The sequence below is a fragment of the Choloepus didactylus genome, chromosome 3 (assembly GCF_015220235.1).
Source record: "Choloepus didactylus isolate mChoDid1 chromosome 3, mChoDid1.pri, whole genome shotgun sequence".
In the NCBI taxonomy this organism is placed as follows: Eukaryota; Metazoa; Chordata; class Mammalia; order Pilosa; family Megalonychidae; genus Choloepus; species Choloepus didactylus.
In genome coordinates this window covers 107,174,594-107,193,707 of record NC_051309.1, presented here as the reverse complement: position 1 = coordinate 107,193,707, position 19,114 = coordinate 107,174,594, and the positions used below count along the sequence as shown (strand labels likewise).

General features: G+C 39.6%; 1 protein-coding gene across 1 annotated transcript in view; it reads left to right on the top strand.

Moving 5' to 3' along the window:
- LOC119529673 (eukaryotic translation initiation factor 4E) overlaps positions 1-19,114 on the top strand; it is a 52,125-nt gene that overhangs the window by 11,072 nt on the left and 21,939 nt on the right. The window contains exon 2 of the mRNA XM_037830298.1: positions 18,230-18,336. Within this exon, the coding sequence (XP_037686226.1) occupies positions 18,230-18,336 (107 nt within the window). The remainder of the gene's footprint in view (positions 1-18,229; positions 18,337-19,114) is intronic.

The window sequence follows — 19,114 nt, the reverse complement described above, 5'->3', positions numbered from 1 at the left end:
AGTGTTTGTATCAGAATCACTTGGGTGAGGTAACAGATTCACCTAGGTAGTTATTTCCAAATTAGTCATCAGTGCTTTCTTCCTGTATCCACACTATTTTGCTTTCTAAAACAGAGTCACATGGCATACCTAGCACAGTATCTGACCATACACTATGCCTTGAATAAATATTCACTGATTAGGAAGCCAGCTAACTATGAAGTTAGCCACTGTTTTTAAAGCAGTACTTATTTTGTGCTTACCATGTGTCAGATACAATTGTAAGTGCTTTGCATTTGTTAATTCATTCAGTTTCCACAACAGTCCTATGAAGTAAGTGCTACAATACCCATTTTACAGATGAGGAATCTTAAGGCCCAGAGAGGTTGAGTTACTTGCCCAAAATTATGTAGCCTATGAATGGCAGAGCTGGAATTCTAATCTGGGTAAACTCCAGATTATGGTCTCAACCAGTGCTACTCATGCTCTCTGGGGTGAACAACCAGTTTTAAGCAATTTCCAAACTAATACTCTTGTAAGATGATAAAGAATGGATTGCTAGAAAAATAAGATGAAAAAATGCACACGAAATGTAAGCCTGTTATTATTGGTTTCAACAGACATAAAATTACTGTCAAATTGCTGTAAAAGTTTCTAAACATTTACATTCCATTTGTGTTTTTGTACCTCATTCAGACATAGCTAGTTTGTGGACCATCAACAATCTGTGGTGGTCCACACTTTGAGTTAGTGTTCTAAACCATTTTTAATGCCAGGAGAACTACTGATTGTTGCATACTTCAAATTATGCAATTAACATCAATTAATATTGAGAAAAAAGCTTGGAAGTTGTTAGGAGTAAATATTTGTTGAATGCAGTAATGGGTGTCCTGGGAGGAAGATTCATCATTATTTCTGGAATAGATAGTTTATGAATGTGTTTAGGTTGGTGAGAAATCTTGAATTTGAAAACCATGGAAAAGTGCAGCATGGTTTTGGAATATAAACAATATAGATTTTGAACTTGGTAAGAAAGAAGAGTCTTATAGTCAGATTTGTTAGCAAAAACCCCACAGAAATGACTCTAGATCTGGGAAACACCTAGCTTCATAATATTAGAAGTGGTCCAGAAGGTATGCCTGATAACGTGTGCTGATGTGAAGAATGTAGTAAAAAGCTACCTGAATTTTTTTGCAGCTAATTATTAGATCCTTGCTTGGCTTTTTTCCTTCCCTTACAACTTTCTTGGTCTATTATTTACTTACTTGCCATCGCTTTGACCTGCAAGTTAATGACTTCCATTGCCCACAAAATGAAAGGTTTATGCTTTTAGCCTGATCTTTGAGGCCTTTCACAGTCTTAACTGCAACCTGCCATTCTTGCCTTGTCTTGGGTTTCATGAACTCTGTCAGCCAGCCACACTGGTTACTTGCTATCTTCTTGTTGAAAACTACACCATTCCATCACTTGGTGCTATCCACTGTACCCACCTGAAATGTGTTATACAGTGGTTTTTCAAGTGCAGGTTGTCTTTTAGATTAAAAATATCTTTTTATATATGATTATTTTGAAAGTAGATGAGGTGAAGTCTGTTAACTTAACTTTCCTTTTTTGTCCAAGTACCTTTTTAAACTTAGAAATATTGGTTAAATGTACATATTTAAGATGTAATTTCCAATGAAATTTGCTCATGGGGGAGACCATTGGGTTGGGGGAATACAGAGAAAGGATGTGGTGTGTCTGTGCAGTAGTTTTGTTTTTAAACTGTATGGAAATTATAACTATTTTATTGTCTGTCCTCTATAGGAAGGAACATAAAAATGACAAGTTTGTAATCTCTTACAATAGCACTTGTTCTTTGAAAGCCATTTTTTAATTCTTATACAGATGAATATGATCATATTTCCTTTACTTGCTTATTTGACTGTCTTGTATAATTAAAAAAAATTTGATTAAAGCAATGTTTAAAATGTATCCCATGAAAACAGCTATTATGGAGTTTTCAGGGAGAATTTTGTAAATTTGGTGCTAACAGTATCATCTAGTCCTGTTCTATTTATTTCATGGTTGATCCTAATTCCCAGATAACCTCAGTACTTGAGTTGTCTTAGAAAGAGTTTTAAGAGGAGATCCAAATTTAAAAAATTTTGATTTTCTTTTCAAATTCAGTTTACATTAAAAGTACCTAGCAAATTAAATGATGAATAATTTGGATATTTGTTAGTGGTTCATAGAAGTTTATGCTTAACTGAGGAGTGATCTTGAAAGCAATTTTGTAATGGTTCTTTTTAAAAATAAAATAGCATATTTCTTCTGATTTGGTATATGCCCATAATTATAAATGTTTTTGATGTCTGTTTTGGATTGGAGGATTTAGTGCATGACCGTCATTTTGCACATAATTTCTCATTGTATATAATTCCATAGGTTCAAAAGGTATATGAATTGGAATTTTCCCATAGAATTGGGCTATCCCCATAGAATCTGCTTGAACGTTTTTAATATCTCACATGGGTATTTTGTTTTGTTTAAGTTAAATAAAATGAAGGAAAAAATTCCTGATTATTTGAATCCAAATTAAATTTTATAACAAATGATGAAATAAGTTGAAATAAATTAACACATAATGACTCTATAATTAGGCATATCTCACTCAGCAGTCTCTAACAAATTTTTTTTCTCCTTTGCAATAGTTTATAAGATAATTGCAAAATTAAGAAGCTTATGGAATGAATGGTTGATGATAAGCTTTTTGGTTTAAATTGCTGCTGAATAAGAATGGATTGCTGAGATAAATAGATGGTCATAGCAAAATGTAGCCCAAATGAGAAAATGTCCTTTTATATATGGATATTTAAAAATTTTCAGAGCAGTTGTAGATTTACAGAAAATCATGCAGGAGTATCCCTTGTACTTCCCTCACACTCAGTTCTCCCCATTATTAATACTTTGCATTAGTGTGGTACATTTGTTACAATTGATGAACCAATGTTATACCTGTGTTATTAACTAAAGCCCATAGTTAGTTACAGATTTTAATATTATTGCTTTTTTCTTAAGTACTTTTTACCATGAAGTGATTTCTAAATCTTATTGCTAGATTTGGTCCGTGCCATGCAAATGAGTATTTGGGGAGAACTTGAGCTAGTTTGTATTTTATCTTGAAAACAAATGGCTATTAAAACCATTTTTTACTTTATTAAGGATGGTGAAATTCATAAAAGTTTAAAAATTTGAACATGATACCATTAAACTGTAGTTAGTAATTTAAAAGGCTCAAAGAGAAGCATCAATAAAATGCTTAAATTTTAAGAAGTTTCAGATGCTGAAAAAATTATCTATGGCTAATAAACATTTTTCAAGATGTTTCAGAGCATTTGTCTGAAATCTAATATAATGTGAAAAGTAAGATTGAAAAATTTTAAAATAGGATACTTACTGATTCACACATCCATGCGTATTTGAAGCTAAATAACTTTTTATTTTAGTTAGAAAAAAATCCAGAACCATATCTTAATATAAACACTAAAACAATTTCTTACAAAAGAACTTTTTAAAAATTCTAGTCCTGAATAGGTTTTTTTCCCCGAGTAATTACCTGCTTTTAATGTATCTAGAGACTTGATACGATCTAAATTTTCCTGCTAGTGAAATGAATAATAGAAAAGTACCTTAAAAAAGTACTTTTTTTACTCTAACCAAGTTAGAGTGTGGCAGTTTAGACCTCATGAAATTACTTATTGTAGTGATGCAGTTGTCTGTGATGCGCTGCTCAGGTCAAAGGTTTGAATAAATTTTGTGAAAATATGGTTTAAAATAAGGATTTTGAACTTGATGGATAGATTTTATGCTTTTTTTTTTTTTTTTTTTTGTAGGACTGATTGGGGGGTAACAGATAAAATGTAACATTTACCCATTTTAATGTTTGAAGTATACAATTCAGTGGTGCTAATTACATTTACAGTGTTGTGCTGCCATCACCACCGTCTGTTACTGAAACTGTTCCATCACCCCAAACAGAAACTCTGCACCCATTAAGCATCAATTCCCCATTCCCTAGCCCACACCCTGGTACCCTGTAATCTACTTTCTGTCTTTAACTGGTTTATTATTTTTTTTTAAACTTTTTATTCTGCAATCTATCCACACATTTATCTGTCTATTTATCAGTCCATTTTCTGAGTGTAGATTGTACACATCATGCTTCTTGAACACTTAATACTACCATGCACATTTCTTTTTTTTTTTTTTTTTTTTTTTTTTTGGTCCATAAATACTTTAATATGTATCTCTAAGAAATAAGGACTCTTTTTTTTTTTCAAACACAATGATATCATCATCATCAGAGCTAAAAACAAACAAACAAACAACAAACACAGTAATTCCCTAACATCACCAGATAGATATTCAGTTAATGTTCAAATTTCTCCGATTGTCTCATAATTTTTTTGTTTTACAGTTGGTTCATTCAGATCAGGATACAAACAAGGGCCATACTTTGCATTTGGATGATGTCTCTTAAGCTTCCGTTAAATCTGTAGACCTGTAAGGGAGGGGAGACGGGGCTATCCAGGGCAGCAGACAGAGGTTGCTTATTCCCAAAGTGTCTAGGTGCCCCACTCCCTCGCAGGCGGTCTCTGGGAGATAACAGGTCCTTGGGCAGTAAGTTCTTGGACATTTACTTGGGGCTTACGTAAATATTTTATGTCTGTTAGGTTCTGGGCCCTGGGGACACAGTGGTGAACAAAGCAATGTCTCTGCCCTCACAGAGCTCACAAGATGAACGTTACACAAATGAATCTACAAGGCTCCCTGCCTGGCAAAGCCCTCGGGCTCAGAGTTGCAGCAAAACTTCCCAGGGACTGTATGGGCTCAGCCAACAAGTATATCAGCAGGGCCCAGAAACAACTAAAGCCCCGTCCCTGTTCAGATCCCCAAGAAGGAAGATGGCACCACAATAACCACCAAGCCTGAACTTTCTTCCAGTAGAGAGGGAAGAGGGCTCAGAGACCAATGGCTATTCATTTAACGAAAATAAAGCAGTGTGATGTTTCTTGCACCTGAGCCTACGGCCTGAATTCATAACCACTAGAAGGTTTCTAAAGCATAGCAAGGTACCCTTGGAAGACAACCCTTGGGACTGGTGGGGTAGGGGACAGGCAAGAAGTCTGGGGCAGCTGGCTTCCTGGGGGCTGAGCAGAAGGTGGCAACATCTAGGCTTGAAATTGGAACATGAGGGGATGTGGGAACTCCTTACAACCCATCTCAGGGGTGCTGGAGTTCCACTTAGCTTTTCACTGGATGCAGGGGCTTTTAAACCATGCAGATTTTTGTTCAGTGTCCCCAAAGGGCCCCACCACTAACCCATAAGATGCCTTTGTGCAAGTAGAAAAAGGCACTTTTCCAGGCCTTTGTGTGAATTAGAAAAATGTGCCCCATTCCCAGGCAGACATAGCAGGGAGCCGGAGGGATTTCAGCCTCCACTCAGCCCCTCTGCCCAGTGCCTGTTCCCTGAGTACTAGGGTTTTTCTCCAGGCTTGGCCTGGCCAGCTTGGTGTGTCTATATTAGGTTTGTCAGAAGAGGTAGGCAGGGCAGAGAAATCCAGATGGTCAGGGCTTGGCCTTCTTAGGCACAAAACAGCCCCTCTTCTTCAAATCGCCCAAAGTGTTTGTTTGACTTATGATAACTAAGGTCTCCAGGCAATTCCCATTGCTCTTAAGAGAAAAGCATGTTGTGTAAAAGCTGTTAGCAAACACACATTCTTCATGTTTTTGCTGTAGCCCTTTCAGTTCTATGCTCTCAGCAGTGAACATTAAACGCCCAGGCAGCAAAGCCCTTGGGTGGAGGTAGGGGTGGGAGCTGTTCCAAAGGGGCCTTCAGGTGCCAATAACCTTTGCACATTCCTGATCTCAGAGCCTCTGGGAAGCCAGGCTGTGGCTGGTTGGGGTTCAAGTCCACAGAGGGCTTAGTCCAAGAAGGTCAAGAATGGAGCCAGAACAGAATCTGTGAATGCTGACATCTAGCTCAGGCTCTCTAAAGCCAAGACACGTTGCTCTTTTACAATCATTCATTCATACATTCATTCATTTAACAAATATTTATTAACCAGACTCTGTGTGCCAGGCACTGTGCCAGGTGCTGGTGATACAATGATGAACAAAAATAGTTCATAGTTTAGAAAGAGAGATAGCCTTTAGACTTATTCATATGGATAAATGTACAATTACAACTGTGATGTGGCCAGTTTGCATGTCATTCTAAAGACTTCAAAGTTTTTTTCCCAGAGGTTATGGGGAGCCACTGAAGATTTGGGGGCATGGGTCACAAGATCATAGAAAAATTACTTGAATTTTCCCTTTGTAGAAGCAGTGACTGATCCAAAAGAATGAATCTCTAATGATGAAGCCTGGGTAAAGAACGTTTTTGGGCAGGGAGGCCTCAGAGTATACCATATAATTTGTGTCTTCTCTTAGGTGGTCTTTTTGTGATGGTTGTTCCTTAGAGATCCCAGAGAGAAATTTCTGAGGTTGGCCACAACTGACAAACTCAGCACGGTCAAATATTGATCTTTTTGTCCAGGAAGCCTGTTCCTGCTTCTAGGTTCCCCATCAGTTTCTCCTTGTCACCCGGGTTAAAACTACAGAGCCAGTTCAGGGCTAGCACAGTTCCGGGCACTCACTAGGCACTGTTTTAGTTTCCCGGCTGCTAAAACAAATACCATACAATAGTATGGCTCAACAACAGGAATTAATTGGCTCCCTGTTTCAGAGGCTAGAAGGCTTGCTCCTTCCCGGGGTGGGCATCTTTTGGCCGGCAGTCTCCCAGGATTCCTCGGTGCTTCCTTCCCATTGCAACATACATGACAGTGTTGCTCTTTGGGGTTCTGGTGACTTCAAGCTTCTGGATGCTCCCTGTGGCTTCTCTCTCTTTTTTTTAATTCAATTTTATTGATATATGTTCATAAACCATACAGTCATCCACAGTGTACAATCAGTTGTTCACAGTACCATTATACAGTTGTGCATTCATCACCGCAATCAATTTTTGAACATTTTCATTACCACACAAAAAAGAATAAGAATAAAAATTAAAGTAAAAAAGAATGCCCAAAACATCCCATCCCCCCATCTCTCCCTATTATTCATTTACTTTTTGTCCTCATTTTTCCACCCATCTGTCCATATACTGTATAAAGGGAGTGGGAGCCACAAGGTTTTCACAATCACACAGTCACACTGTGCAAGCTATATAGTTATACAATCATCTTCAAGAATCAAGGCTCCTGGATTGCAGTTCAACAGTTTCAGGTATTTCCTTCTAGCTATTCCAATACACTAAAACCTAAAAAGGGATATTTATATAATGTAGAAGAATGACCTCTCAACTCTATTTGAAATCTCTCAGCCACTGAAACTTTATTTTGTTTCATTTCTCTTCTCCATTTTGGTCCAGGAAGGCTTTCTCAATCCCACGATGCCAGGGCCAGGCTCATCTCTACAAGTCATGTCCCATGTTGCCAGGGAGATTTACATCCCTGGGAGTCATGTCCCACATAGAGGGGAGGACAATGAGTTCACCTGCAGGGTTGGCTTAGAGAGAGAGGCCCTCTGGCTTCTCTTTCTGTGTCCAATTTCCAATTGCTTGTAAGGACTATGGCCACATTGGATGAAGGCCTACCTCATTCAGTTTGGTGCACCTTAACTAATAACATCTTCAAGTTCCTATTTACAAATGGTTCACAACAGGACCAGGAGTTGGGACCTGAACATGCCTTTTGGGGGGGACATGATTCAATCCCCAAGAGATACTATGTAAATATATATATTGAATAAATGAATGATGGAATAAATAAGGTTGATTGGTTGGATGAATTGAAAAATTAACAAATAAAAGTCATCTTACACCTCTCCTTTTCCTAAGACTTCTGCTCAATCTGTCCATTTGTTTCCCACAGCCTCTGCCTTGGTTCAGACACACATCATTGCTAACGTGGTCTGTTACCCCAGCTTCTTAGCAAATCTCCCTTGACTTCAGCCTCTGGCAGTCTCTGCCCTGTCCTTGCTCCCTCACTAAGCCAGAAGGCATCTCAAAACCTGGAAGTGATCCTGTAATCCCCCAGCTCCACAACCTTCAGTGGCTCCCTATGGCAATGGGGAAAAGTCAAAAATTCTTAGCGTAACATCTAGATGTTCCCCTGGGCACACTTCTTCTTCCTGGGGTACTCTTTAAAAATGTAAATATTTTGAGAAATATTTGTTAGATGGGAAAACAGCACCAAAATACCGAGTGTTTAAGGGTGAAGAAGTGCTGACAAGGGTAGGGGATAGGCAAAAGGAGACATAGGGAAGGGCAAAGCATCATGTTTAAGAGGTTGGACTCAGAAGTCAGACAGAGCTGGGTTCAGTGCCAGCTCTTCTCTCCGCTAGCTGCATGACCTTGGGCAGATTACTCAGCCTCACCCGGAGTGGTCTGGCACACCAGTGTGCCCTAAAGAGTTACAGGAGCAGCAGGATACTCATCCCTACGTTTGCCAAACAGACTAGGCTTGGGACAGATGGAGTCCCCTGACCAGACACCTTTGTAGGGTGACCAAACCTCCCTGTTTACCAAGGACTGCGGGAGGGAAGGTGTATCCTGGGACATGGGACTTTTAGTTTAAAGACAAGAAAGTCCTGGACAAACTGGAACTTGTTGGTCACCTGTTTCAGTTTCCTAGGTTGCTCAAGCAATATCATCAAATAGATCAGGTTAAACAATGGGAATTTAATTGTTCACAGTTTTAAGGCTAAAAGAATGTCCAAATCAAGGCTCCATCAAAGCAATGCTTTCTTCCCAAAGACTGGCGTTCTGGCGCTGGCTGCCAGCGTTCCTTGGTCCTTAGCCTGTCACATGGCAAGGCACATAGCGGCACCCTCCACTCTCTCCCTTCTCTTCCAGGTTCCGTTGATGGTCAGCTTCTTGCTTCCTATGGCTCTCTCCCTCTGTCTGAATTTCATTCTCTGGGTCCAAAAAGTAGGGTCCAAGGTCTTGTTTTCTTCACTTAATTTTCACAACCACCAAATGAGGGCGGTGCTATTGTTATCCCTGTTTTGCAGATGAGGAATCCAAGCTTCCCAACTTTCTCCAGGCCCAGGCTCATGTAGAAAATTTTTGAAGATAACTTGGAGAGGGTCACCTCAGACTAGCTCTGAAGGGGACTATCTGTTCCTTTTTCAGCTCAGTGGAGAAAGCCTCAGCCATTTTCAGTTCCCAGTGCTGTAACCCACATTTCTTATGATCAAAGATATTCACTTATGTAACTACCTTAAGTGCAGTTGTCCAGTTGAAGACATTTAACATTGCTATAAAGCTTATAGTCTATATTCTGATTTTTTCCTGTGTCCCAATACTGTCCTTTGAGCCTTTTCTCCCCTTGTTAGATCCTCTCCAGGTTCATGTATTGCATTTAATTGTCATTGTCTCTTTAGTTCTTTTTTTTTGTTTTTTAATTGTGGGAACATATATACAACATAACTGTTTCCCATCACAACCACTCCCAAGCATACCATTCAGCGGAGTTAATCACATTTACAATGTTGTAGTACTGTCACTATATTTTATTATTAGAACTTACCCATATCCCCAAACAGAAATCTTCTATACCCATTATACGTTAATTCCCCTGCCACATCTTGCCACCCCCACCCCTGGCAACCAGTGATCTTAATTTCTGTCTCTATGAGCCTACATGGTCTCTGAATTTTCTTTGTAGTTACCATGGGGCTTAATTTTAGCATCCTGAATCTCTTAAGCTTTATTTGCTTTCATACCAGCTTAACTCAATGGTGTACAAAATCTGTGTGTATACTACCCCTCCATCCCCCATCTTTATAAACTTCTTGTCACAAATGACATATTTATACGTTTGCCTTTTAGACCGTTTAGGGAGTAAAAATACATTGGTACTGGCAATTTATATTTACCCATGTCATTACCCTTACTGGAAATCCTTACTTCTTCATATGGCTTTGATCTATTGTCTATTTTCCTTTCCTTTCAACCTGCAGAACTCTCTTTAGCATCTCTCATAGGGCTGGTCTTATTGGTGATGCACTGCCTCAGCTTTTGATTCTCTGGGAATATCTTAATCTCGTAGTCATTTTTGAAAGACAGTTTTGCCAGTTACAGAATTTCTGATTGGCAATTTTTTGTTTCCATTAAATTTGTTTCCTTTCCATTAAATATGCCATTGCACTGCCTTATTGCCTCCATGGTTTCTGATGAGATATCGGCACGTAATCTTTTTGAGTCTCCCTTGTATGCGACATGTTGCCTCTTGTGGCTTTCAGAATTCTGTCTTAAGTGTTCAGCAGTTTGATTATAATATGCTGTGGCATGAATCTATTTGAGTGTATTCTGTTTGGAGTTTGTTGAGCATCTTGGAAGTGTATATTCGTGTCTTCTGTTACATTTGGGATATTTTCAGCCATTACTTCTTTGAATAGTCTCTCTGCTCCATTCTCTCCTCCTTTTTTGACTCCCATAGTGCATATGTTGAAATGCTTGATCGTGTCCCACAGGTCCCTCAGGCTGTTTACTTTTTCTCATTCTTTCCTCTTTTTGCTCCTTAGACAGGATGATAGCAATTGTTTTATATTCAAATTCTTAATTCTGCCAGGCTCAACCTGCTGTTGAACTTCTCTAGGGAATTTTAAATTTGTTACTGTGATCATCAGCTCTGTTTAATTTCTTTTCATCATTTTTTATCTCTTTGTTGCTATTCTCTTTGTGTTCATCTGTCATTTCCCTGATTTCCTTTAATTCTTTGTCCATGTTTTACTTCAGATCTTTGAGCATATTTAGGACCATTTTTTAAAAAGTCTTTGTTGGTATGTCCCAGCTCTGGTCCTCATTGAAGGTTTCTAATGCTTTAATCTTCTCCTTTGCCTGGGCTGTCACTTCCTGTTTGCTTGTATGTTTCTTAATCTTTTGTTGCAACTTGGACATTGATATCTTAAATGTATTGTCACTGGAATTTAGACTCTGAGGCATTTGTTCCTTAAGTTTATATCCAGCTAGTGTTATAACAGAGCTCCTTGAATGTTAGGTGATGGCCCAAAATTAAAAAGGTGTGAATTTGGAGGGAAGAAATACCCTTCCCATGCTTTGCAGAGTGACCTGTGGGAGTGTTCTTCTTCAGGCATATCCCTACAATGAGTATAGAGACTAGCTTGAGGTCCAAGCATTGGGGCCTCCTTGATCCTTTCTGTATGTTTCTTGGCTTGGGCATGTGTGTATGGCCCTAGGAATTGTTCCCTGTTTACGCAGATTTGAATCTTCCCTCTTCCTTAGGAAACTGTTTCCTCATAGTCCTGGGCACTGCACACTATGTCCTGCAGCCGGCATTCCTTGCCCCAATCATCCGTGACTTGAGTGCTCTCCCACAGCATTCTGGAGGAGAGTTCTTTGAGCTGTCTTCTACACACAGGGCAAGTTCTGGTATGGAGAACATTCGACAAATACCCCAATTCAGTTCCTCTGGCTGCTACCAATCAGATTGTAACTGATAATGCTCCCACTATGTACATGATAGTGGATAGTGCTCTCTCTGGAACCAGGACCAGGGATCTGCACTGGGGGTGTGGGCCAGCTCTGTCCTGTGAGAGATAGGGATGGGGTCATCCAGGGAACCAGAAGATCCTACTGCTTTTAAGTAGCCTTTTTTTTTTTTTCTTTCTGATTTGGCACTTGCCCAGTTTCTGTAAGCCTTTAACTGTTTTCTGGAGCATTAAAAAAGATGTTTCTGCCAGTTTTTTGTAGTTATTTAAAGCTTCTCTGAGGGGATGGAGATCTGAAGGTTCTTACCCCACCATCTGGATTGAGTCCTACCCTTTGTCTTTTAAAGTAGAAAAACAAGAGTATTTATAGTACTTCATAACCTTGGGAGAAGGAAGGGTATCTTTTGCTGGTATACCCAACCTCACAAACCCACATATACCAAGTTCTTTGATAAGGTCATCATTATTTGAAATCCCACAAGACGTTATTATGCTTCTTTATTTTCTATCTTTTTTTTTTTTTTTCTTTAAATCATTTTATTGAGATATATTCACATACCATGCAGTCATACAAAACAAATCGTACTTTCGATTGTTTACAGTACCATTACATAGTTGTACATTCATCACCTAAATCAGTCCCTGACACCTTCATTAGCACACACACAAAAATAACAAGAATAATAGTTAGAGTGAAAAAGAGCAATTGAAGTAAAAAAGAACACTGGGTACCTTTGTCTGTTTGTTTCCTTCCCCTATCTTTCTACTCATCCATCCATAAACTAGACAAAGTGGAGTGTGGTCCTTATGGCTTTCCCAATCCCATTGTCACCCCTCATAAGCTACATTTTTATACATCTGTCTTCCAGATTCATGGGTTCTGGGTTGTAGTTTGATAGTTTCAGGTATCCACCACCAGCTACCCCAATTCTTTAGAACCTAAGAAGGGTTGTCTAAAGTGTGCGTAAGAGTGCCCACCACAGTGACCTCTCGGCTCGTTTTGGAATCTCTCTGCCACTGAAGCTTATTTCATTTCCTTTCACATCCCCCTTTTGGTCAAGAAGATGTTCTCCGTCCCACAATGCCGGGTCTACATTCCTCCCCGGGAGTCATATTCCACGTTGCCAGGGAGATTCACTCCCCTGGGTCTGATCCACAGGGGGGAGGGCAGTGATTTCACCTTTCAAGTTGGCTTAGCCAGAGAGAGAGGGCCACATCTGAGCAACAAAGAGGCATTCAGGAGGAGACTCTTAGGCACAAATATAGGGAGGCCTAGCCTCTCCTTTGCAGCAACCGTCTTCCCAAGGGTAAAACTTATGGTAGAGGGCTCAACCCATCAAACCACCAGTCCCCTATGTCTGTGGTCATGTTAGCAACCATGGAGGCGGGGTAGGCGAATACCCCTGCATTCTCCACAGGCTCCTCAAGGGGGCACTAAATCATTTTTTTTTCCTTGTTTTTCTTTCTTTCTTTTTTTTTTTTTAACTTTCCCTTCTTTTTTAAATCAACTGTATGAAAAAAAAAGTTAAAAAGAAAACAAGCATACAATAAAAGAACATTTCAAAGAGACCATAACAAGGGAGTAAGAAAAAGACAACTAACCTAAGATAACTGCTTAACTTCCAACATGTTCCTACTTTACCCCAAGAAAGTTACATAATATAGCAACCTTTCTGTGAACTTGTTCCTACTATATCCATCAGAAATTAACAGACCATAGTCATTTCTGGGCATCCCCAGAACGTTAAAAAGCTTATCTGTTCTTCTTGGATTATTGTTCCCCCTTCCTTAATTACTCTCTACTGCTGGTTCCCCTACATTCTACATTATAAACCATTTGTTTTACATTTTTGAAAGTTCACATTAGTGGTAGCATATAATATTTCTCTTTTTGTGCCTGGCTTATTTCACTCAGCATTATGTCTTCAAGGTTCATCCATGTTGTCATATGTTTCACGAGATCGTTCCTTCTTACTGACGCGTAGTATTCCATCGTGTGTATATACCACATTTTATTTATCCACTCATCTGTTAAAGGACATTTGGGTTGTTTCCATCTCTTGGCAATTGTGAATAATGCTGCTATGAACATTGGCGTGCAGATATCTGTTCGTGTCACTGCTTTCCGATCTTCCGGGTATCCTTTTTAATATATGCGTTTAGTGCTATAAATTTCCCCCTTAGCACTGCTTTTGCTGCATCCCATAGGTTTTGGTATGTTGTGTTCTCATTTTCGTTCGTCTATATATATTTAGCAATTTCTCTTGCTATTTCTTCTTTAACCCACTGATTGTTTAGGAGTGTGTTGTTTAACCTCCAGGTATTTGTGAATTTTCTAAGTCTCTGATGGTTATTGACTTCTAATTGTATTCCATTGTGGTCAGAGAATGTGCTTTGAATAATTTCAATCTTTTTAAATTTATTGAGGCTTGTTTTATGTCCCAGAATATGATCTATTCTGGAGAAAGTTCCGTGAGCACTAGAAAAGTATGTGTATCCTGGTGATTTGGGATGTAATGTCCTGTATATGTCTGTTAAATCTAATTCATTTATCAGATTGTTTAGGTTTTCAATTTCCTTATTGGTCTTCTGTCTGGTTGATCTATCTATAGGAGAGAGTGATGTGTTGAAGTCTCCCACAATTATTGTGGAAACATCAATTGCTTCCTTTAGTTTTGCCAGTGTTTCTCTCATGTATTTTGTGGCACCTTGATTGGGTGCATAGACATTTACGATTGTTATTTCTTCTTGCTGAATTGCCCCTTTTATTAGTATGTAGTGGCCTTCTTTGTCTCTCAAAACATCCCTGCATTTGAAGTCTATTTTATATGAGATTAATATTGCTACACCTGCTTTCTTTTGGCTGTAGCTTGCATGAAATATTTTTTCCATCCTTTCACTTTCAGTTTCTTTGTGTCCCTATGTCTAACATGAGTCTCTTGTATGCAACATATTGATGGTTCATTTTTTTTGATCCATTCTGCGAATCTATATCTTTTAATTGGGAAGTTTAATCCATTTACATTCAGCGTTATAACCGTGAAGGCATTTCTTGAATCAGCCATCTTATCCGTTGGTTTATGTTTGCCATATTTTTCCCCTCTCTCTATTAATATCCTTTATTGTACCCATACCGAATCTCTTTAGTACTGAACCTTTCTCCAAGTCTCTCTGTCCTGTCTTTGTTTCTCTGTCTGTAGGGCTCCCTTTAGTATCTCCAGTAGGGCAGGTCTCTTGTTAGCAAATTCTCTCAGCATTTGTTTGTCTGTGAAAAATTTAAGCTCTCCCTCAAATTTGAAGGAGAGCTTTGCTGGATAAAGTATTCTTGGCTGGAAATTTTTCTCACTCAGAATTTTAAATATATCGTGCCACTGCCTTCTTGCCTCCATGGTGGCTGCTGAGTAGTCACTACTTAGTCTTATGCTGTTTCCTTTGTATGTGGTGAATTGCTTTTCTCTTGCTGCTTTCAGAACTTGCTCCTTCTCTTCTGTGTTTGATAGTGTGATCAGTATATGTCTCGGAGTGGGTTTATTTGGATTTATTCTATTTGGAGTTCGCTGAGCATTTATGATTTGTGGATTTATGTTGTTTAGAAGATTTGGGAAGTTTTCCCCAACAATTTCTTTGAATACTCTTCCTAGACCTTTACCCTTTTCTTCCCCTTCTGGGACACCAATGAGTCTTATGTTCGGACGTTTCATATTATCTATCATATCCCTGAGGTCCATTTTGATTTTTTCAATTTTTTTCCCCATTCTTTCTTTTATGCTTTCATTTTCCATTCTGTCATCTTCCAGGTCACTGATTCGTTGTTCAACTTCCTCTAGTCTTGTACTATGAGTGTCCAGAATCTTTTTAATTTGGTCAACAGTTTCTTTAATTTCCATAAGATCATCCATTTTTTTATTTAGTCTTGCAATGTCTTCTTTATGCTCTTCTAGAGTCTTCTTGATTTCCTTCATATCCCGTACTATGGTCTCATTGTTCATCTTTAGTTCTTTGAGTAGCTGCTCTAGGTGCTGTGTCTCTTCTGGTCTTTTGATTTGGGTGCTTGGGCTTGGGTTATCCATATCGTCTGGTTTTTTCATATGCTTTATAATTTTCTGTTGTTTTTGGCCTCGTGGCATTTGCTGAACTTGATAGGGTTCTTTTAGGGTTTGTAGACCTATTGAAGTCCTTATCTCTAATTTATCAGATCTACAGCTTCGTGGAGTACACTTTCTCTAACTAACCAGCAGGTGGCGTCCACGAGCCACCTGTTCTCCACAAGCCAGTTCTCCCCTGCTTAGCCTTTTTGGTGAGTGGGGGAGTGAGTCTTGTGGGGCCCAATTGGTGTGCCAAGCTTGCGTGTGTAGTTGGTGTTGCCTGCCCTGTATGTGGGGCGTGTTTCTGGGCAGTCGGGGAAGGGGGGTGGCCCTAACAATCAAATCTCCCTGGTGATCCTAGAGTTTTAAAGCTGATGCAATAGTCTAATCCTTCAGTTCAGTCCTGCCACAGTTTGACTCTGCCACTGACCCACAAGTCCTTGGTATTGGCGTATGGCTCCTGAGACTTGCAAGTGGGCCCCTCTTCCAGGCTGTGCACCCCGGGTCCTCTGTTGAGGGATGACTGTGCTATGTCACAGGTGAGTGCCGTCCCCTCAGGGCAGTTCTGGGCTGCTGGGCTGTGTAGGGAGGCTCCCAGTCTGCTGAAATGATGGCTGAATGGGGCTTTGTTAATTCACACTGCTCCACCTTCCCAACTCTGGGACAATCAGCTGAGGTTGCAGGGAAGGCTAATGTCCATGCCCAGTTTTGTGGTGTGTGCCTGTTATTTGAAGACCTTCCGTCACACTGGGTTGTCTGGGGCAGCTCTGGGCTATGGGGCTGGCGATGGGCAGGAGTGTTTCCTGTCCACCAGGATGGTGGCTGTGAGCGGACACCCCCCTTTTCTTGGGAAGTTGTGGTGTTTAGTGAATTTTCTCAGCCCCTGAATTATTGCCTTTTGTCTCAGAGCTGTCTTAGTTCTGCTCTTGACTTGACGTGCCCAAATTGAAAGTCTTTGAAGCTTTCTGTATTGGGCTTCTTAGAGTAATTGTTTTAGAAAAAGAAAAAAGGATTAAAAAAAAAAAAAAAAAGGGTCCTCCTCAGAGATCTAATGGGTTATTGAAATGCTAAGAGACAAAGCAACCAGGGCCATTAAGGAAAGGTCCACAGGGCAGAGAGATCAGCTTTTCTTCGGGATTTGCATATGCGCCTTAGGGCCTGAGCTCCGCCCTTCCCCTTTCTGTGTTCACCAGAACTCTAAAAATCCTCTGCTTTTATTTTGGAGTTTTTCGTGTTGTTTTTTTTTTTCTATGCCTGTCTCCTCTCTGCTGGGCTGGCTGCTCACAGATTCTCTGGTGTCTGGTCTCTGTCTATCTATGTTTGGAGTCTGGATCAGTAGAATGAGTTTCCGACAAGAGCAGCCACTGCAGTTCTCCCTTCTCCTTCCCGGAGCTGACAGCCCCTCCTCCCACGGGACTGAGCCTGGCAGGGAGGGGCGCGGGTCCCCTGGCCGCAAAAACTTACAGATTTCGCTGATCCCAGCAGTTCGACATTTTCATGAGTGTTGTATGAAGTATGCCCAAAGACAGATTGCTCTGTGGTGTCCAGTCCACGCAGTTCCTGGCTTTCTACCTACTTTCCTGGAGGAGTAACTAAAACATACAGCTCACTGGTCTTCCATCTTGCCCCGCCTCCCTATTATGCTTCTTTAAATGGTAAATAGTCCTTTATGTATTTACATGCGTTTAGCTTTTCATTCTTTTTTGCATTTTCCTTCCCCCATCTGGGATCTTTTCCTTGGACATCCTGGTTCAGTTTAAATCTGGTACGCAAACACTTGTTGCAGTTGTGATTATCACTTTTGTGGTAATCACAGGGCCTGGGTAGCATAAGTTTGGTCATTGGCTGGATTTCCTTGGCTGTTTATTTGAAACCACCGTTATAATAGTATAAAGAGCTACATGGAGGAATGTGGTGATACTGGTCTTAAACTATTACTTCTAAGCTCCTTTTTTTGTCTGGCGTTTTTAGATGAAAATATTCTTTATGCCTAGCCTGGAAGAAGATTTATGTCTAAGCCGATATTCAGCCTCTTTACTTAGGGCCAATTGAAAATAAGTTGGTGAACTTTCAAGTTACCATAGGGTAAACAGTGTAACATGAAGGCAAGGGCCTGGGTAGCATAGTCTTGGTCATTTTACAAAGCCTTTTTTGGTAATCATGAGGTAGTTATTATACTCTTCAAACTTTAGTTGTACTCTTATCCCCCCCACTCTCCTTCAATACTATGCACATTACTTTATTATAATATGTTAAGAAAGAGAGTTGAGTTTCTCAATTTTATTGTATGGTCTCTGACTATGTTCCTGACATAAAAAAAGCTGCAAGTGGGAAGATATCTATCATTCGCGCATGTGTGTTTGTAATATATGTAATAATTATAATATGCCCTTTATCATTTCTTATTATATTTTAAAATCTGAGAAACCTTTTTCTCTTAATGAAGAGATACTAGAATGGAGAGTCTGGTGCCTTTCTTAGAGGCTGATCTCTGGAGTATTTTATAAAATGACTGCTCTGATTCCTTCCCCTTAAAAAGATATTAGCATTGGTTCAACTCTACTTAGAGTATTGTTGTCATAGGTGTGTTAAGAAATTTAAAGTAATGTTTTATTATTTTCCACTAGGAAACCACCCCAACTCCTAATCCCCCACCTACAGAAGAAGAGAAAACAGAATCTAATCAGGAGGTTGCTAACCCAGAACACTATATTAAACATCCACTACAGAACAGGTAAGCCTTTTTGTCTTATCTTAACAAGTCACTACACTGTAATCCTTTTTAGTGTTAATATAGGGACAAAAAAGTCTAAATACTAAAAGAATTTTTAGTATTTATGCTTTAAAGCATTAATGAATGGCTTCCTAGGATTTCAACTATGATTTAATTCTTCTTTATGTAGCATACATATTTTTTTTCTGTGAACCCCTACACTCTACCAATTGCTATGCCATATGCTGGGAACACAGTAGTCACCAAAGATACAGGGTCTGTCTTTGGAAAAAAAAAAGAGTCCATATTGGGGGTGACTTAATATGTAAGTCCATGATATAGTGGGAACACAAACATGGGTATTTAAACCAGTGAAGGTTGGAGAAGTGGTGCTCACAGGGGCACATGCCACAGTAAGTTTCCTGGAAGATGTAAAGCATAGGCTGAACTCTCTAAAGCTAGGTGGATGGGAAATGTGGGAGAGTATTGCACAAGTTCTCAGATGTAAGAGGAAAGTATGGAGTGTTAGGAGACTCCATGGTTCATTATGTAAGGACCATAGGTATTGAAGATTAGAGGGAGGGTGGTCAGAGGAAGATTGTGGTAGAGTATAGAAATGAGGCAGGGAATTATGCCTGGCTAGAGAATTTGGATCATATTCATCATGAAGTACAGAATCTTTGAAGAGTTTTATATTAAGGGAGGAGCTTAGATGTGGGTTTAGAATGATCATTCTGAAAGTAGTATGGAGAATGTATTGGAGGCTCTTGGAGTAATCCAGACAAAGGATGAGGGTAAC